The sequence below is a fragment of the Phocoena phocoena genome, chromosome 3 (genome assembly GCF_963924675.1).
Source record: "Phocoena phocoena chromosome 3, mPhoPho1.1, whole genome shotgun sequence".
NCBI classification, from domain to species: Eukaryota; Metazoa; Chordata; class Mammalia; order Artiodactyla; family Phocoenidae; genus Phocoena; species Phocoena phocoena.
The window spans coordinates 49,414,559-49,436,724 of NC_089221.1; the positions used below are offsets into that span (position 1 = coordinate 49,414,559).

Genomic DNA, 22,166 nt, shown 5'->3' on the forward strand with positions numbered 1-22,166 from the left:
TTGGAGGAGGGGTCAATCCCACTCAAACCATATAATTGAGAAATTCAAGGTATTACTAGGAAGAAAGAAGAGATTATTGAGAAGGAAGCAACAAATGCTCACTGCAGTACTGAATCTAAAGTGACTGACTTGGACATTCTATCAAAATAAAATATAAAGTAAATTGTAGCTTTAAATAAATTGCTTTTTGCTTTGTCATACCTGTCCTCAAAGGAATTCCCACCGATGTCCCTACCAAGGGTGAATGTCTCTGCATGGCGTTCAAAGCCCACCATAATGATATCCACCTAAAGATTTTTTTAGTTACTTTCAAGCAGTACATCTCTTATCAGATATGTATCTTCAGTCTCCCTCCCATAAACATTTGTGATCCTACATTTTTGCGAAAAAAATCTTGGTTATAAAAACAGTACATATTGGGACTTCCCTGGTGGCACGGTGGTTAAGAATCCGCCTACCGATGCAGGAGACACGGGTTTGAGCCCTGGTCCAGGAAGACCCCACATGTCGCAGAGCAACTAAGCCTGCGAGCCACCACTACTGAAGCCCATGCACCTAGAGCCTGTGCTCCGCAAGAACAGAAGCCGCCACAATGAGAAGCGTGTGCACTGCAATGAAGAGTAACCCATGCTCACTGCAACTGGAGAAAGCCTGAATGTAGAAACGAAGATCCAACGCAACCAAAACTTAATTAATTAATTAATTAATTTTTTTTTAAGTCTGAAAAAAAAAGAGCAGTACATGCTAACTTAAAGGTCAAGCAATATAAAAGTAACTAAAGTAGAAAATGGAAGTCCACCATATTTAGAGTGAACATTAGAGGTAGAATACAGGTTATAGATGTCTGGTTGCACACATTACTTGGATTTAAAAAGGAAATCGTGACTTTTACATTTTAACTGGGCTGTCCTACCTGGCATCAAAATGGCTTCATCAAAGTGGTCATGTGAAAAATTCCCTACTTCCATTTTGTTTGTTTGTTTGTTTGCCATGTTTGCTTTCTTCTCTGCTAGCTGTCTATTTAGATCTCAGTCATCTTTCAGGGCCTACCTGAAATCACACCTCTTGATCCCTACTCTCTTTTTAAAACTGAACTTCTTCAATGCTTATAAACAAAACATAAAAACAAAAAGAGCATTTAAAAAATCTTTCCTAACTGCTCTAGTTCTCATTGACTTTCCTCTCTACTTGGAGCCTACACCACACAATTAGCACATAACTACAAATTGTTAATATTGTTTGTTATTGTTCCATATGTATAAGAGTAGGTGAGAAGGATGTAGGTGGAATTGTTTTATGGAGTCCTGGGCTGGGGTGGGGACTTACAGAATCATGATATAGCAATGAGTGCAAGGGAGGCATGGAAACAGCTAGCCCTGGAAAATTGGGCTGTGAATTTAGAGCAGGGGTCTGGAGCAACTCCTGAGGCAGGCTTTGTACAAAAGCTAGAAGTCAAAACAAGGCAGTATGTCAAAGCCAAGAATTCGGTTAGAGATCTACAGGAATGAGAGAGGGTATATCAGGGCATGGATTAACAATAAAAATGATGATATACTATGCTTAGTTCAAATAATGTGTGAAATATAATTGATGTGTAACATCAAAAACATCAAAATAACATCAAAACAACAAAAAAATTGCTCAATTTTACCAAAATTGTAAACGTAACTATCCTTTGGCTCAGCAAGTCCACTTCTAGGATGTTATCCTAAAGAAATATTCACACAACTGTACAAAGTGAATGTACTAAATACTGTTGAAAAGAGCAAGAGATAAAAATGGAAGCAACCAAAATAGCTATCTAAATGCCAGTTTGCTTACACTTTCCTCTACTATTCACATATACAGTAGAATAATAACCAGCTATTAAAAGAGAGATAGATCTATGAACACTGGCATGGAAAGAGGTCCAAAATATATTTTAAAAGAAACGTTCAAAATAGTATATACAGCATGATTTCTTTAAAATATAAATTACACAGGTATTATTACATATATTTAATGACATTTTAAAAGAATTTTTTTGAAGCATTATCATCTGACTATTTGTATAAAAATCACCTAGAGTACATGTTAAAAATACATATTCCTGGACTTCATACTAGATCAACTGATCTACTACATCATACAAGATCTGCTACTGAACTAGTATATTAAACCTTACAGAACCACAATCTCTGGTGATTGAACCCCAGACTCTTCATAACAATCAGCCCACATGAATCTTGTGCCCAATACAGTTTGAGGATTATTGGATTAATACAGTATTAACAGGGGTTCCACCCAGGCCAGGGAAATTGAAGGGCAAGCAAGGGTGGGGGAGTGTGTGAGGGGTGGGTTGGTGGAGGACCGGGAGTTTTCCCTTTCATTTTACTTTATACTCTTATGCATTTTAAAACTCTTTATGAGGGAGAGACCTTCAAGATGGTGGAGGAGTAAGACGTGGAGATCACCTTCCTCCCTACAAATACACCAGAAATACATCTACATGTGGAACAACTCCTACAGAAAACCTACTGAACGCTGGCAGAAGAACTCAGACTTCCCAAAAGGCAAGAAACTCCACACACACCTGGCCGTGTGGCTGACAGGGTCTTGGTGCTCTGGCCGGGTTTCAGGCCGGTGCCTCTGAGGTGGGAGAGCCGAGTTCAGGACATTGGTCCACCAGAGACCTCCTGGCTAAACATAATATCAAACGGCGAAAGCTCTCCAAGAGATCTCCATCTCAACGATATGATCCAGCTCCACTCAACAACCAGGAAGCTACAGTGCTGGACACCCAATGCCAAACAACTACCAAGACAGGAACACAATCCCACCCATTAGCAGAGAGGCTGTCTAAAATCATAATAAGGTCACAGACACCCCAAAACACAACACTGGATGTGGTCCCACCCACCAGAAAGACAAGATCCAGCCTCATCCACCAGAACACAGTTACCAGTCCACTCCACCAGAAAGCCTACACAACCAACAGAACCAAACTTAGCCACTGAAGCAGACACCAAAAACAATGGGAAATACGAACTTGCAGCCTGCGAAACGGAGACCCCAAACACAGTAAGTTAAGCAAAATGAGAAAACAGAGAAACACAGAGCAGATGAGGGAGCAAAGTAAAACCCCACCAGAACAAAAAAATGAAGAGGAAATAGGCAGTCTACCTGAAAAAGAATTCAGGGTAATGATAGTAAAAATGATCCAAAATCTTGGAAGTAGAATACAGAAAATACAAGAAACGTTTCACAAGGAGCTAGAAGAACTGAAGAGCAAACAAACAATGATGAACAACAAAATAAATGAAATTTAAAATTCTCTAGAAGGAAACAATAGCAGAATAACTGAGGCAGAAGAATGGATAAGTGACCTGGAAGATAAAATAGTGGAAATAACTACTGCAGAGCAGAATAAAGAGAAAAGAATGAAAAGAATAGAGGACAGTCTCAGAGACTTCTGGGACAACACTAAATGCACCAACATTCGAATTATAGGGTTCCCAGAAGAAGAAAGGGGCTGAGAAAATATTTGAAGAGAATACAGTTGAAAATTTTCCTAATATGGGAAAGGAAATAGTCAATCAAGTCCAGGAAGCACAGCGTCCCATACAGGATAAATCCAAGGAGAATACACCAAGACACATATTAATCAAACTATCAAAAATTAAATATAAAGAAAAAATATTAAAAGCAGCAAGGGAAAAACAACAAATAATATACAAGGGAATCCCCATAAGGTTAACAGCTGATCTTTCAGCAGAAACTCTACAAGCCAGACAGAGTGGTAAGACATATTTAAAGTGATGAAAGGGAAAAACCTACAACCAAGATTACTGTACCCAGCAAGGATCTCATTCAGATTTGATGGAGAAATTAAAACCTTAACAGACAAGCAAAAGCTAAGAGAATTCAGCACGACCAAACCAGCTTTACAACAAATGCTAAAAGAACTTCTTTAGGCAGGAAATACAGAGGAGGAAAACACCTACAACAAACTCAAAATAATTAAGAAAATGGTAATAGGAACATACACATCGATAACTACCCTAAATGTAAATGGATTAAATTCTCCAACCAAAAGATATAGACTGGCTGAAGGTGTACAAAAACAAGACGTGTATATATGCTGTCTACAAGAGACCCACTTCAGTCCTAGGGACACATACAGACTGAAAGTGAGGGGATGGAAAAAGATATTCCATGCAAATAGAAATCAAAAGAAAGCTGGAGTAGCAATTCTCATATCAGACAGAATAGACTTTAAAATAAAGACTATTATAAGAGATAAGGAAGGACACTACATAACGATCAAGTGATCAATCCAAGAAGAAGATATAACAATTTTAAATATTTATGCACCCAATATAGGAGCACCTCAATACATAAGGCAAATGTTAACAGCCATAAAAGGGGAAATTGACAGTAATGCAATAAGAGTAGGGGACTTTAACATGCCACTTTCACCAATGGACAGATCATCCAAAATGAAAATAAGTAAGGAAACACAAGTTTGAAATGATACATTAAACAAGATGGACTTAATTGATATTTATAGGATATTCCATACAAAAACGGCAGATCACATTTTCTTCTCAAGTGCTCATGGAACATTCTCCAGGATAGAGCATTTCTTGGGTCACAAATCAAGCCTTGGTAAATTTAAGAAAATTCAAATCATATCAAGTACCTTTTCCAACCACAACGCTATGAGACTAGATATCAATTACAGGAAAAAATCTGTAAAAAATACAAATACAAACATGGAGGCTAAACAGTACACTACTAAATAACCAAGAAATCACTAAAGAAATCAAAGAGGAAATCAAAGAATACCTAGAAACAAATGACAATGAAAAACAAGATGACCTAAAACCTATGGGATTCAGCAAAAGCCGTTCTAAGAAGGAAGTTTATAGCATTACAATCCTACCTCAAGAAATGAGAAATATCTCAAATAAACAACCTAGCCTTACACCAAAAGCAATTAGAGAAAGTACAAAAAACCCCCAAAGTTAGCAGAAGGAAAGAAATCATAAAGATCAGATCAGAAATAAATGAAAAACAAATGAAGGAAACAATAGCAAGGATCAATAAAACTAAAACCTGTTTCTTTGAGAAGATAAACAAAATTGATAAACCATTAGCCAGACTCATCAAGAAAAAAAAGGGAGAGGACTCAATTCAATAGAATTAGAAATGAAAAAGGAGAAGTAAGAATTGACACTGCAGAAATACAAAGGATCACGAGAGATTACTATGAGCAACTATATGCCAATAAAATGGACAACCTGGAAGAAATGGACAAATTCTTAGAAATGCACAACCTTCTGAGATTGAACCAGGAAGAAAGAGAAAATATAAACAGACCAATAACAAGCGCTGAAATTGAGACTGTGATTAAAAAATCTTCCAACAAACAAAAACCCAGGACCAGATGGCTTCACAGGTGAATTCTATCAAACATTTAGAGAAGAGCTAACACTTATCCTTCTCAAACTCTTCCAAAATATAGCAGAGGGAGGAACACCTGCAAACTCATTCTATGAGGCCACTATCACCCTGATACCAAAACCAGACAAAGATGTCACAAAGAAAGAAAACTACAGACCAATATCACTGATGAACACAGATGCAAAAATCCTCAACAAAATACTAGCAAAAAGAATCCAACAGCACATTAAAAGGATCATACACCATGATCAAGTAGGATTTATCCCAGGGATGCAAGGATTCTTCAGTATACACAAATCAGTCAACGTGATAAACCATATTAACAAATTGAAGGAGGAAAACAATATGATCATCTCAATAGATGCAGAAAAAATTTTCAACAAAATTCAACACCCATTTATAATAAAAACCCTCCAGAAAGTAGGCATAGAGGGAACTTACCTCAACATAATAAAGGCCATATATGACAAACCCACAGCCAACATCATTCTCAATGGCAAAAAACTGAAACCATTTCTTCCAAGATCAGAAACAACACAAGGTTGTCCACTCTCAACACTATTATTCAACACAGTTTTGGATGTTTTAGCCACAGCAATCAAAGAAGAAAAAAAATGAAAGGATTCCAAATCGGAAAAGAAGAAGTAAAGCTGTCACTGTTTGCAGATGACATACTATAGAAAATCTTAAAGATGCTACCAGAAAACTACTAGAGCTAATCAATGAATTTGGTAAAGTAGCAGGATACAAAATTAATGCACAGAAATCTCTTGCATTCCTATACATTAATGATGAAAAATCTGAAAGAGAAGTTAAGAAAACACTCCCATTTACCATTGCAACAAAATGAATAAAATACCTAGGAATAAACCTACCTAAGGAGACAAAAGACCTGTATGCAGAAAACTATAAGACCATGATGAAAGATGAAACAAACAGATGGAGAGATATACCATGTGCTTGGATTGGAAGAATCAACATTGTGAAAATGACTCTACTACCCAAAGCAATCTACAGATTCAATGCAATCCCTATCAAACTACCAATAGCATTTTTCACAGAGCTAGAATAAAAAATTTCACAATTTCTATGGACACACAAAAGATCCCGAATAGCCAAAGCAATCTTGAAAAAGAAAAACAGAGCTGGAGGAATCAGGCTCCTGGACATCAGACTATACTACAAAGCTACAGTAATCAAGACAGTATGGTACTGGCACAGAAACAGAAATATAGATCAATGGAACAGGATAGAAAGCCCAGTGATAAGCCATGCACATATGATCACCATATCTTTGATAAAGGAGGCAAGAATGTACAATGGAGAAAAGACAGCCTCTTCAATAAGTGGTCCTGGGAAAACTGGACAGCTACACGTAAAAGAATGAAATTAGAACACTCCTTAACACCATACACAAAAATAAACTCAAAATGGATTAAAGACCTAAATGTAAGGCCAGATACTATAAAACTCTTAGAGGGAAACATAGGCAGAACACTCTATGACATAAATCACAGCAAGATCCTTTTTGAGTCACCTCCTAGAGAAATGGAAATAAGAACAAAAATAAACAAATGGGACCTAATGAAGGTTAAAACCTTTTGCAAAGCAAAGGAAAGCATAAACAAGACCAAAAGACAACCCTCAGAATGGGAGAAAATATTTGCAAATGAAGCAAGTGACAAAGGATTAATCTCCAAAAATTTACAAGCAGCTCATGCAGCTCAATAACAAAAAATCAAACAACCCAATCGAAAAATGGGCAGAAGACCTAAATAGACATTTCTCCAAAGAAGATATACAGACTGCCAACAAACACATGAAAGGATCCTCAACATCACTAATCGTTAGAGAAATGCAAATCAAAGCTACAATGAGGTATAACCTCACACTGTCAGAATGGCCAACATTAAAACATGTACAAACAATAAATGCTGGAAAGGGTGTGGAGAAAAAGGAACCCTCTTGCACTCTTGGTAGGAATGTAAATTGATACAGCCACTATGGAGAACAGTATGGAGGTTCCTTCAAAAACTAAAAACAGAACTACCATATGACCCAGCAATCCCACTACTGGGCATATACCTGGAGAAAACCATATTTCAAAAAGAGTCATGTACCACAATGTTCATCGCAGTACTATTTACAATAGCCAGGACATAGAAGCAACCTAAATATCCATCGACAGATGAATGGATAAAGAAGATGTGGCACATATATACAATGGAATATTACTCAGCCATAAAAGTAAATGAAACTGAATTACTTGTAGTTAGGTGGATGGACCTAGAGTCCGTCATTCAGAGTGAAGTAAGTCAGAAAGAGAAAAACAAATACCATATGCTAACACATACATATGGAATCTAAAAAAAAAAAACTGTTCTGAGGAACCTAGGGGCAGGACAGGAATAACGATGAAGACATAGAGAATGCACTTGAGGACATAGGGAGTGGGAAGGGCAAGCTGGGACAAAGTGAGAGAGTAGCATGGACATATATATGCTACCAAATGTAATATAGATAGCTAGTGGGAAGCAGTCGTATAGCACAGGGAGATTAGCTCAGTGCTTTGTGACCATATAGGGGGGTGGAATAGGGAGGATGGGAGGGAGACACAAGAGGGAGGAGATATGGGGATATATGTATATGTATAGCTGATTCACTTTGTTATAAAGCGGAAACTAACACACCATTGTAAAGCAATTATACTCCAATAAAGATGTTAAAAAATAAAAAATAAGATGAAAATAATAAAAAAAGGAAATCAGCTATATTTTAAAATGAAATAAAAATTAAATTAAAAAATAATATAAAATTCTTTATGAGAATTTATTACTTATGTAATAATCTATACCTAGTAGAGATTTTGAGATTTAGAAGATGGAAACATTAAATTTTGATTTTCTAGGTCATGTAAATGAGGAAATACATTACCAGTTTACCTCATTCAAGAAAAGACTATCGAATCAAAGAGTATAAATTTGACAACATAAAACAGAGTTAAACTTTCTTAATTTATTCAACAAATATTTGCTGAGCATCTGTGTTCCAAGTACTGTTCTATGTGCTGAAGATGTAACAAAGAACATTAGACAAGGTTCCTACCCTCAGGGAGCTTACTTTAGAATCGGGGAGGAGACAGATGAAAAAGTAAGTAATGGAGCAAGGTAATTGCAGGTGGTGTTAAGTTACAGAGTGATAGAGAGTAAAGTGGGGGTGAGGTGGAGGGTAAGGGAAGACATTTTTCAGGAGGTGCTTTTTGACTAAGACCTGAAAGATAACAAGAAACAATCATATGAAAAGTTGAGCAAGAGCCACAATGTTGATCTGGGGAAGAGCTTGACATATTTAAGGGAAAGAAAAGAACTCAGTGAGGCTAGAGCAGAATGAGCAGGAGTGTGGTACCCGACAAGGGTGGAGAGGTAGCCAAAGCTAGATCATGTATAGTTCTGTAAAGAATTTAGATTTTATTCTAGGAAGCTGGTGATTGATTTTAAGAAGGAAGTGAAGTTATCTCTTTTATGTTTTAAGTATAACTTTCATATCCTTTGACCTGATATTTTCATTTAGAGGAATTTTCCCACAAAAAAGGTTTACAAAGATGTTCATAATTAGAATTTTATATTGAAGATAACCCAACAATACAGTGAATGTGTAAGCAAAAAATGATTTAGAAATATATCAAATAGTATGGGAATTCCCTGGCGGTCCAGTGGTTAGGACTCTGTGCTTCCACTGTAAGGGACATGTTTGGATCCCTGGTTGGGGAACTAAGATTCCGCATGCCATGAAGCAATGTCAAAAATATACATATATATGGAATAGTATATGGCTATTAAAAATTATAAGTATATGGACATATGGACTATAAAAACACACTGAAATAGTCATAAGAAGTGAAGTCAAGCAAAACAATTATAAATCTATAATGAAAAATGTCTTTATTTCCACTGTTGTAAAATGTATTTACTATGGCCTAGCTAGGCTCCACTCACAGTATATAACATATATTTTCAATTTAAAGAAGGAATTCAAACTGCCATAAAAGTAAGTATGCATATTAACAAAGATTAGGGAAATAAGGTATGTTTGGGACCTTAATATTTACTGGAAAATTTGCTTTCTGTTAAGTTGATTACATCAAAACAGCAACCAAAAAATCAAGTGCTGTCCTTTAACAACAAGAAATATTTCAGGGAAACCTGTTCTCTCTAGTTATACTTGACTTAGACTGAATACACTGAAAAAACTAACACCGGCCATAGTTTTTTAAAATAATGAGAATGTGTAGCACACCATCAGTCATTTTGTTTTACATCGCTGATGCTCCATGACAACTCTATAAGAGTTTACTAAGCTCCCGAATTAATAAGAACTATGTAAGAATATATAAATCATTTTCAATTTGGATATATTACTACAAATGGTAAAAAGACCACCTCCTGTTACTTATGAGTTCATACTCATCAAATTACTAAAAATCTGGTGTAAGGGGAAACCTCTACACTTCCTACACTTGAGAGGAATTAGTTATGTAAATGAAAATTAAGGCAAATATTTGATTAATAAGTATAAAGATTAGGAATACCTCAATGTAGACAATGATGGACTATGACACCACATTATTTGATATTTCTATATAGATCTAAATTCAATATGGACCTTAAAAGGCTTTGTAAATTAGCTTTGTACCAAAAGCTTACTGTTAATACAATCCAATACACTATCAAAAGGTATAAGTGAAAGTACACTATCAAAATGAGTTTGATAAGTAGACTTTCAAAAAGTATACATGAGGGCTTCCCTGGTGGGGCAGTGGCTGAGAGTCCGTCTGCCGATGCAGGGGACACGGGTTCGTGCCCCGGTCCGGGAAGATCCCATATGCCGCGAAGGGGCGGGGCCCGTGAGCCATGGCCGCTGAGCCTGCGCGTCTGGAGCCTGTGCTCCGCAACGGGAGAGGCCACAACAGTGAGAGGCCCGCGTACCGCAAAAAAAAAAAAAAAAAGTATACATGAAAGAATTATAATGAAGAAGGTGGACTAGGTAAATAACCAATCAGTGTCTATTCAGTACTCAGTCCCTACATGGGCAATGTATAGAAAATATCAAATTATGGAAATTCAAGGGTAATCAACTGGTTCTCAACCAGTTATATATACACCTCAGAATCTCCTGATGAGTTTTTAAAAAACAGACCACATGGGCTTCCCTGGTGGCGCAGTGGTTGAGAGTCTGCCTGCCAATGCGGGGGACACAGGTTCAAGCCCTGGTCTGGGAAGATCCCACATGCTGTGGAGCAACTGGGCCTGTGAGCCACAAGTACTGAGCCTGTGCGTCTGGAGCCTGTGCTCCGCAACAAGAGAGGCCGCGACAGTGAGAGGCCTGCGCACCGCAATGAAGAGTGGCCCCCGCTCGCCGCAACTAGAGAGAGCCCTCGCACAGAAACGAAGACCCAACACAGCCAAAAAAAACCCAAAAAAACAAAACAAAAAAAAGAGACCACATTAAATTCCCCCCTGGAAATTTTAAACTGTTAGGCCTGGAGTAGAGTTTGTGCTTACATATTTTTAGTAAAATATTTCTTAAGTGCTTCTGATGATCATGGCTGGGGGGGGGAATCACCCAGATAGGACCGTCATTATAAATTAGATCGGGTGGAGAAAGCACCATAAAGAAGGGAGACTACAGCTGTGCCTTGCCACATAGAAAGCCTTTAAATAGAGCAGAGTAAGGGACTTCCCTGGTTGTCTAGTGGTTAGGACTCTGTGCTTCCACTGCAGGGGCCATGGATTCAATCCCTGGTCAGGGAACTAATATCCCCCAAGCCATGTGGCACAGCCAAAAATAAAAATAGAGGTGAGTAAATCACTTACTATATGAGCAGAAACTGAGGCAGGAACGGTATTGTTTGGGAGAGAGCAGGTAGACCGTTCTTCAATGAATTCAAGGCAAATAAAGATTTGCCTTGTAGTGTAGCGGGAAAAGCAGGGCGGGGTGGTGGTGGTGATGGTGGTAGTTGTGGGATGAATTGGGAGATTAGTATTGGCATATATACACTAATGTGTATAAAATAGATAAGAATCTGCTGTATAAAAAATAAATAAATAAAATTCAAAAATAAGATGGTAGTGTATACTGAATGAGGTAATTACAAGTAAATGTTGACTTAAAAAATATAATTCAGTAGAGGATTAAATCCAGATTTAGGGGTTAGGAAATGAATGAGTGATGGGGAATCAAGGTAGTGGGTATTTAAAGCAGTCATTTGAGAATTTGGCAGGGGAAGGAAAGTAAAAAATAGAATGGAATTTAAATAGGAAGAGAAGGATCAAAAGATTTTTTTCCAAGACAAAGGAGCCTGAAAATGTTTGCAGGCAGGAAGAGAAATCCAACAGAGAAGAAAAGAGCAAATATTCAGAGCGGGTAAAATTGGGATTTATATCTCCCAGGTGTTTTTAATGTATTTGTTTAAGGACTAAAATATATTACAATAAAATTACACCAGTTTAATTAGAATTAAAATTTAAGTAAATTTAATGGGAATGGGAAACACTGACAACCGAAAAGTCTCCAAAACAGCACAGGACAGAAAGGAGACAACAAAGTCGAAGAGTTTCTGTCAACTGCATCCATTTTCTTCATTTGATCCTAGATCCACAAACTTTGTGTAATTGAGAATAGACTAAACACTGAATGGAAAACTTCAAGTAAGAAGATGTAGACACGTATGTATAATTTGAGCTAGAACTGGAGCCAAGTCATGCCTCTGCTCTTCCCCAGAGGAGCAGGTAACTGGTTAAGGTGAGTGTTGGCTTCTGCTTCAAATCCTGCTCACTGGCTTAACAGCCTCTTCCTTGGAATAATCTCTTAACGTTTATGTACTAATGACCCCAAAGTAGAGAAAAAAATTTTTTAATCTAGGCCTTATAAAGAGATTGGCTTGGCTCGATGACAATAACTATGATTTTTTTGAAATGGTTTATCAACTCAGGATAGGGTAGGACAACAGCAGCCACTATTAATAGGATATGACTTGATGGAAATTATCCTTAAGCAAGATTATTCTGTCAGTTAAGTTAGGATGGACTCGAGTGGGTAAAAGAATATAGACAGGTCTGTAAAGCTCTTGCTATCCTCTCAAGTGTGAGGTGATGAGGGCCAGAGGCAAATTGCAAAGTGCGTTTAATTTTACATCATTGGATATAAAATTTGAATTAATCATTTGAAGATTACAGTAGAGTACTAGGTTATTTTTTGTAGGGTGGTTTACTTTGTTTTTTAACTTGGTTATAGATATAAAGTACTATCACATTTTATTTCACTTGACCCTCATGAAAACTTCCCACAGGGTGCAAAGTATGTGTCAGCAACCATGATAAAACATAATATTTTATGAAGCAATTTTAAATTTAATAGGTGCATAGCTTGATTTCTTTGTATTCTTTAAAGAATTTGCAAGCAAATAAATAGATGCTGTATACCTCAGTCATCGAGACATCAGGGAATGAGTTCTACTAGACAGAAGCTCAAAGAGTTCAGAAAAAACTCTCAAGATTATTTTTAAAAAAAACCCTGAATCTTGGTCAAATCTTATTTTGAAACAGAGGTCCTGAATTGAGATTTACAATAATGTCATTTCTGGAATGTAAAAGCCGGTTATTTTCTAACTTGTCTACCCAGTGTTTTGTTTTGTTTTGTTTTGTTTTGTTTGTGGTACGCGGGCCTCTCACTGTTGTGGCCTCTCCCCTTGCGGAGCACAGGCTCCGGACGCGCAGGCTCAGTGGCCATGGCTCAGGGGCACAGCCGCTCCGCGGCATGTGGGATCTTCCCGGACCGGGGCACGAACCCGTGTACCCTGCATCGACAGGCGGACTCTCAACCACTGCGCCACCAGGGAATCCCTACCCAGTGTTTTTTTCATAGACATTATTTTTACTTTAGATTGGATCTAAGAAACTTTCTTTTGACAACTATGCCTTTAATATATTCAACTTACAAACGTAGTCTGAATCTTTCAACAATTCTTTTAGGATCTATTTGACTTGATTACTTATATTAGGTTGAAAACTCTAGCCATTTGCATATATCCACACACGCACTTAACACACATATATCCAGTTTCCAATTTTTAAATTTTAAAACTGTTAAGTTTTTAGTTAATATTACAGGGAGATTAACAATGACTAGAGAAAGCAGGGCACGATAAGTGTGTTTCCTCCATATCAAGTCCTAATACTAGAAGCAAAAGTCACACGTTTGGAGGTTTGTTTTACACAGTCCTGTAAACATAGTTTCTATGGTCCCTGTCCACATGGCCTTCCTGCTCTGCCAGGATGAAGAATCCCGCTCTCCACATGCTGATGTGGTCAGACGAATCAAGTGACTGCAGGAAAGGCACCTTCCTTAGTCAACCTTGTGTCTGCCCTCTGTCCTTGAATCATAGTTACTGGTTTTATGGTCCAGTGCAAATAGTCTTGAACCCTACAGCAGAGACAAGACACCAGCATCGGATGCATCATAAACCGAGCAGTCAAGCCCCCCGCCCCCGCCCCCATACCACAGGGTTTCTTTTTGAGTGGCCATGAGCTATAAGTCAAAGCCATGAAAAGAGGACCTTCATTCTGACCTAGGGTGGGTGACTCCTCAAGGGTGTTTCTTCTTTTCTTCCACAACTGGATGGGAAACCTTGGGACGGTTACTTGGACAGGCCACCTCTAAGTAGCAACAGAGGTGACACTCTCAGACTGAACCCATGCTGTCAATGGCCGACCCCTAAATTCATCCCTCAGCCACGCGCTCCAGCCGGAACGCCCAGAAACCACAGGGTCCTTAATCCATTCCAGCAAGAGCGCCAATTTTTGGATGCCAGAGAGGCCGGATGGCACCGGGGCGCGGGTTCCTGCCTCTTCCAGGCCGCACGCCGAAATCAACAGAGACGCAGTCTCGCTGCGACCAGTAGAGCCAGCGTTCCGCTCCCTCTGCCGACCTCACTGCGGGCGGGGCAGTCTCGAGGCAGCGGGGAAAGACAGGCAGACGAGGAAGAGACGCGGGAGGAGCGCTCTGCGCAGGCGCGCGGCGCCCCGCCTCCCCAGCGTCTGCTCCAGGGCGGGCGGCGCGGGCCCTCCCACTTTTGCCCGCGCCGCCTCACGGCCCCGGCCCTCGCTTCACCCCGACGCCCCGGCGTGTGCGTCCTCCCGCCGGCCTGCAGGCCCGGGGCCTCCGCCTGCCAGCCCGCCGCTGCTCTTCGCGGCCCCGGCTCGCGTTCACGCTGTCGCCCGGGCCGGCGCGGCCGCGGGCAACCGCTCCCCCTCCCACACCTACCCCGACCCCTCCCCGCCTTTTCCGCCCTCGCGTCCCCCTCCCTCGGCCAGCCGCCGCTGCTCCAGATGAGGTGATGGCAACGGCCAACTTCGGCAAGATCCAGATCGGGATTTACGTGGAGATCAAGCGGAGCGATGGTGAGTCTCGCCGCCGCCCCTGCCGCCCGGGCCCCGCATTTGGGCGTGCACGGAGGAGACGCGGGCGCCGGCTGCCTCATTGATTACTCCGCCGCGCAGTGGGGGCGGGAAGGCGGCGGCGGCGGCGCTTTTGTGTGTGGCGTGTGTGCGAGTGAGGCCAGCTTGGGGTCCGCCCCGGGTGCCGCTGCAGTGCCGGGGCGGGGAGGGACCCTTCGGGGGGCTGGGCCCGGGGAGGCCGGCGGGGAAGGGCCCGGGTGTAGCGGGCTGCGTCTCTGGGGGCGTCGGGCGGGCGCGCTGGCGGGTCCCGGGCCGGGAGCCCTCGCTCCTCCCGCGATCTCCATCCTCCCCGGGGACGCCAGCCCGGGGGGTGGGGGCAGCGGGCTCCGTTAGGGTTGACCCAGCCTTGCGTCTCACCCCGGCCTTTTCATTTTCCGGCCTCATCTCTGCGGGGGTGGGGAGAGCGTGAAGACCAGAGATTTCAGTATTTAGGGAACCGACTGCTGGTTCCAGGCTGAGGTGGGGGAGAAAGGCCAACCCCGCTGGTTTAAAGTGTCTGGCTGTCACGTTTATTCGTCAGTCGTTTCTCGAGCATGCCTCTTTCTTTTTTGCTAGTTCCTTCCTTGGAAGAAGGATGCGGAGCTTGTCGTGCTCAGGCATGAATAAGGGTGCGGGTATAAATGGGGAGAAGTATTCGATAAGCTTCTCAAAGGTGATGAGGCTGAAAGGGAAGGAGCGGGATGAACCTAGTCAGTGCGAGGCACTACTGGGAGGGTGGGGCTGGGGGACCGTCTGTTGATATTTTCACACCCTCCGGAGAGGTAACCTAGAGGAAAGTGTAAGACGAGGCACGGGCTTAATTAAAAAAGCCTAGAAAGCCCTAGGCTTCTGTATCTTTCTATAGGTTTCTCTTGGGGAAAATGTTTTATGTCACTAGCCAGCCAGGCTTGGAAATAATTTATATTGTAAAGGAGAAACCGCATGGAGGGGGATACATTATTTTCTTTCAATCCACGCATTGAAGAAAGTAGAGGTGTGTTATATCGAGAGGTGTGCGGTGTTCCTTATACCATACCTTTAATTTGTGGCTTATTATCATTTAGCCTAGTCGGTGGTAACTGTCGCTGGTACATCCACACCCTCTTGGTTTCTACCAGGTTTGACCAAGTTATGTGAAGCTGAGATTGACTTTCATGTTATCTATGTGATGTATTGGAAGACCTTGTATAGCTGATGATTTTTTCCCCTTCGTTATATTTGACATAATTTGTGTTAACAACTGGAAGCACTATTATCCTGTATGTGAAAAGATGAATTATACCGCTTAGAGCTTTAGAAGTTACCAGCAACACTAGTGGGAAAGAGATGTCTCTTTTACTTGGGTTGGGGTTTCTTTATATTTTCTCTTCAAATAACTTTTCTTAAGCAGTGCTGTTAACTGCAGTTTCTTTTTGAGGTAAATGCACGTTCACCGTATACTAGCAAAAGTAGGGTTTATATGTTATTTTAAATTTGGGGGAGGGGCATAAAAATGTGTAAGTTCTTTACATTCTAAGCCTTTAACTATGATTATAGATGTTACTGTAGAATCTATCAGAAGTATCATGATATTTGAAAGGTTTGGATAATTTTATATTTTCTGGGGTAACACCTTTTTATTTAAATGTATCGGACTGGAAACAATTTTGGTTTGGGTGGGTGGTTCTAGGATAGAGGCTTTTAATACTCTTTCTGCCTTAACCTTCTGCCTGTACTAGAAACCCAGACATTTAAGAGCTTTGTGTTCTTACATAAGTGCAAGTAACCTAAAATCACATTTCAAAGCAGTTTGTCCTTGAGAAATAATGGAAATCATTACAGTGTATATCATCTCAACTTATAGTACATATTTATGCTCCTCAGATGCATGGTAGAGTTGAAGGTAACAGGTAAGCAGAGAGCTTGAAAAGAAGGGAATGATCATTTGCATTGGGTGGTGGTGTTTCACAGTAGAAATTGATGTCTGGGAGACGCCCCCCCAAGCTTTCCCTTTTTCACTTTAAAGAAGCTGTTTTGTTTCTTCCCATTTCTATAGCGTAAGTGTTTTAGATAAAAACAATAGTGGTCATTGTAACAGAAATAAACTTTGTAGTTTGTTGAGCATGAATGTAATGCCTGAGACAGTGGAAACCACAGGATGAAGAAGGGCTGCTAGACTGCTGTTAACTGGTGACTTGATGTTTTTCTGCATGCTTGCTAATGGTGATCCTTGTCCTTGTTTCCGAGCACGCTTCTCCCATCCGTTATGTTATATTAAAAAATATATATTCCCAGGTAACTAAAATAGACTTGTTACTCTCTTTCAATACCCTGCTCAAAACTAATCCCTGCTAAGTCTTCATTGATTACTAAAGCTGGATGGCCAGTCAGCCACTGAATTCCTAAGTCATTAGGAGACTCGTGAGACAGCATATTTCCTTAAGCATTAATATTTGGGTACATTTTTCTTAATATTATATTTTCAAACTGACCAGACAAGAGGTAGTATGGAGAACGCAATTGAGGGATGGCAGCCTCCCTGTGCTCACTTCAGCCAGAGCCAGAGCATTAAGGAATTTTAAATTCCCTGAATTCATCTGCGTATCCAATCATGTTCCTAGCTGAGGTCCTTGTATTTAGTTTTTGAGCAAATCATTCATTATTGGATTTTGGTTTTCGAACATTATTTTAATTAACCATTAAGATGAAGTCTTACCTGGAAGGGAGACCCTTGCCTCTGTGCTCATCCTGTGAGCCACTTCCCTCTCTACCCCCCATGCCCACCACACCTCATACAGGCCTCTTATTCAAGACTCCCAGAGTTGATTGAAACTGAGTGATCTGTGAAGGCTTGCTGACTTTTTTGGTATTCTAAGATTAGAAGTGACAGAGATTAGGCTTGGACTCCTCAGATTATCCCTAGCCACAGGAGATAACCTGGTGTGAAATTGGACTGGTTTCTGGAAATGAACACTCATGTTTATTTTCTTGCATGTGTCTTCCTATTATCTTTCTGATTCAGTTTCTTTTTGGAATCTAATGACCCTGAAAACTGCAGTCTTAACTGTTGTGTAACTAGGTAGTTTTCACTGGGAGATGCCCCCCCCCAAAAAAAAACAAAACACCGTGCACTGTTAAAACATTCCTTATTCGTTCTACAGTAGCTGTGACTATTGTTTGGGGGCTGGGGGAGTGATGAGATATGTTTTGCATATTTTGAAGCTGCAGCTATGATGGGATTGTTCTTTGGGGTCTCTTAGTTGCAGGATTGATAAATGTGATCTGAAGAGAATCATACACTATTTCAACCAGACAGATCCTTGGAGATGATCTAGTTCTCATTCTTATAGACATGGAAACTGAGTCCCAAGTCACTATAAGTGACCTGTGTAGATTCGTACACCTTCATACAGTGGCAGCCAGGAACCTGGCTTACATAGCATAGAAACCATACTATCAAGAACTGTGACAGTAGAGGAAGAATTCTCTATTATTTGGGAACCATATACAGCTTTCTACAGCCCAGTAAAGACGTAGGAAATTGCTTCTCACTCATGGGAAAGCCACTAGAGAGCAGTATTATAGAGCCCAATTGTAATGATCCAGTAAAAACTGTTATGGTATGTTTACTAGAAGGTCACAAAACTCAGAATTGTGGGAGAAAAAATATTCCTGTGTCTTAATTAAATGCTGAAAAGAGTGCTTTAATTGAGCATCTGAAATCCAGAGGAAAGTGAAGATTTCAAAGGACCCATCAGGAGTCTTTGAGTTTGGGGCAGGCAATCTTTAGAAAAGATTTCAATGACTTAATTCTCTACGTACTTTGCCACATATATTCTTCTGCTAGTTCATCTTTACATGTCGTTATATAGGCTTTTGGAGAACAGACTGAATTTAGGTAATAAAAATGAACCACATAGCAATATAGTTCCTTTTGGTACAGTTATGTGATTTTGATTATGAAGTGGGTAGAATGGAGGAAATTGTGGACTAGTGATTTCTTTTTACACGGTGATTAGCATGATGGTGGTTCCATATATATATATATATATAAATATATATATATATATATATTTTAGGTCTTCATAGTTTTCCAAATAGGTTATCTAATTGGATCCTCACAGAAACCCTGTGAGGTAAGTAGGGTAGGTGGTGGCAGATTCATTGTTTTATAGGTGAAGAATCTGAGGTTGGGTTACTTGCAAGATCACATGGTTAATAAGAGGCATAGCCTGGACCAAAACCGAAGTCCTTTTACTCCTAGCTCTCTTCAAATGCTGGCACATGTTTGCTGATGATGGTATGAAGTTGATCACTTTGTGTACTTTGATTTTCTTTTTTTTTTCTTTTTTGAGATATGAAAGCCCCTTTTGCTCAGATAACCTACAATTAATAATGTTGCTTAAATTTGCCCTATTGGTGAGATCAAATTGATGTCTGATATTTTATTAACTATAAGCATTAAGATTCAGCAATCTAAGGCTTTAAAGCCCTTTCCAATAGTCAATCACTTGTTGCTTCCAGAACTACCACAGAAAGAAATCTATATTCATTGCCTAGTCACTTGATTCTTATGACAGAAATTTTGGAACTGTGGGGAAAGGCACGTTAACAAGGTTAACTTGTTTGTGTGTCAAAAATCTAGAGAAAATAGCAAAGAGCCAGTTAAGCTTGTGTCCCTTCAAATAGGGAAGGAGGCACAAGTGTGGAAAATCCAGAAAACGATTCCTTGAGAGATCATCCAGACCCATTCTTTCTAATCACAAGTATACTTGTTGTTAATATTACATTAAGTTTTTGCGAGGCTTAATTTTTGGAATTAACCACCAACTTTGCTTTTAACACTTCTATCCTGTAACCTAAAATAATCTTTTAAGGTGTTTATTTGTTTTGATATTGTATTTTTGAGCTTGAGAATAGATAAAATTTTTAAGCCCCGAGTAAAACCAATTTTCGCTCTTCTGGTCCAATTGTGGAGCAATTGTGGGAAGGTTGCTCTTCTATCACACAATAGCTCTTTTAATTAAAGTAGTACTAATGGTATTGTAGTGCCTAAGTGAAAATAGACATTAGAACCTCACCATATTAAATATTTAAGTGCTTGATTACACATAGTGGATATTGTGCCATGTATGAGAACTAAATACAAGTTCATGGTGATTGGGATTTGTCTAGTGAAAACTTATGCAAAATGAAATGGAGTATCATTTCATTGTTGGTTTAACTTTTTGCTTCTATCTCCCAAGAGTAAAATGAGGGGAGAGGTGTCCCTTTTAAAAGTTGTGCTTCTAAATCTAGTCCTGGGCTTTCCCATTTTGGGTACTGCTTGTTTTTCTCACCACCTACCTACTGCAATCAAGCTTGCAGTTCAAATGGGCATTTATTAGGGTGTGAGAGTATTTTGGTATATAGACCTTAAGTGATTATGTCATATCACAAAATAATGTGATCTCATAATTCTCTGTTTTCTTATTATAGAGTTAATTAAGTATACTTTTGTTAACAGTCTGTTAAATATAGATCATTCTGATGCATGTTGGAGATAAAAAAAGAATAAGATACACATACTTCCTGCCCTCAGAAACAAATGATTGATAACATAGTGTGATTAGTACTGATAGAACTATGCCATTCTGTGTGTACATCATTACCACTTACCTTTTTAGGTTTAGACTTTTTAGACTCTTGAAGTTATGAGTCTTCTGGATGGAAAATACATGTCATACATGCTGTCCTTTTCACCTCCTCTTCCCATGACCAATATCCATTATCTCTCGTGGCATGCTTTCCTGATAAACCCATATATTCAGTCTCAGAATTCTTCTTAAAAGACAGCACCACCAGTCCTGGTAGCCCTTGTCAGTCAATTGAAACTGGCATTATTTGTCATTACTGGCCTATTTTCTGTTCTCTAATACTCATTTGAGTTTTGACTTTATAACTTTTAACCTTTGTTTTGATACTTAAAGGAATAAGGTTTATTCCATTTTAAATTTCTGGCAGAACAGTCCCTGGCAGCAGATTCCTCTCTAGATATCCTGTGTTGGGGTCTTGGAAACGCAGGGACCAAGGAAGCAGACAGAGCCAGCTGATGGTGCTTCTGTGTAATTTGGGAACAGCCTCTTCACACAGTGTGGCCAAGGGGCTATGAGAATCAGGCACCTCCCTGGGCTATATTTTACTTACTTTCAAAGACTTTTTCTCCAGGTTTCTATTGGTTTTGGCATTAATTTTAACCAGATTTCACCTATATAAAATTTTTTAAAGGAAGGGTTGGATCAGGATGGGATACACTTCTGGTGAAATTTGTTGAGTGTCTACATTATGCAAAGAATGACCCCTTTGATTAGAACTCTTGGCCAGGAGCTATCTACTCAGCCTCATCCAGATAGCTTGTATCTTCCATACTGCCACTTGAGTTTTGTTTCTTTCTTAAAAAGTGAATCCAGGTGTTAATCTTGATACCTGAAGGGATTTAACATTTGTGTCCTTATAAGTCAGTTGCTTTGCTAAATCCAATATCTTGTTTGACTTTCATGACAACCCTATAATGTAGACAGTATCTTCCCATCTTACAAGAGAAACCCTGTGCTCAAGTGTATAAACTACTGTAAAGTGTTTAAGCCTTATGAAGGAGAATTTTAGATATTTACAGTATATATATTGGTCAAGGCTATGTGGTAAGTGTATTTTTGGGATGTGGGATATGGATATATTTAGAGAACATATTGGATAAATGTTATGGGAGTTCTGTTTCTAGCCTGGGTAGGATTAGTGTAGTGGTTCACAGCCCTGACTGCTTATTAGAATCACCTGTGGGGCTTTGGAAACAAACAAACAAACATAAACAACTCCCCACCTATCACTACTGGTATCTGGGTCCTTTGCCTAGAGATTCTATTTTAATTGGTCTGATATGGAGCCAGGGCCTCAGTATTTTATTTTAAAACATCCCATACGCTGGTGAAACTTAACTTCACACACTGGTGATTTCAGTGTGCACCCAGGATTGTGATCCATTATTTTAGAAAAAGTAGCATCTCCTAACAGTAATCTGACAAAACCTCATGGCAAGTGAAGTTTTAATGATGGGAGGAAGATGACCAGTAGATTGCCTTGGGGGGAAGGAGGCATTCTAGGCACAACATGTGAGCTGCAAATGGAGGGCTGTCAGGTAAAGGGCATTTAAAGCAGACATACCAGAGGGTGATAGATGAGGAAAGGTAGGAAGGAGGAGTAATCTGGGAC

At 39.7% G+C, this 22,166-nt stretch overlaps 1 protein-coding gene across 3 annotated transcripts in view; it reads left to right on the top strand.

Annotated features, from left to right (window-relative positions):
- Positions 1–14,803: 14,803 nt before the first annotated feature.
- The window catches only part of KIF2A (kinesin family member 2A), a 67,374-nt gene continuing 60,011 nt past the window's right edge, over positions 14,804–22,166 (top strand). For 2 of the 3 annotated variants that reach the window (XM_065874715.1, XM_065874716.1), the window contains exon 1: positions 14,840–14,903. In XM_065874715.1, the coding sequence (XP_065730787.1) occupies positions 14,840–14,903 (64 nt within the window). Of the gene's footprint in view, positions 14,904–22,166 lie in introns of all 3 variants that reach the window. The other variant, XM_065874717.1, reaches the window with a different exon arrangement.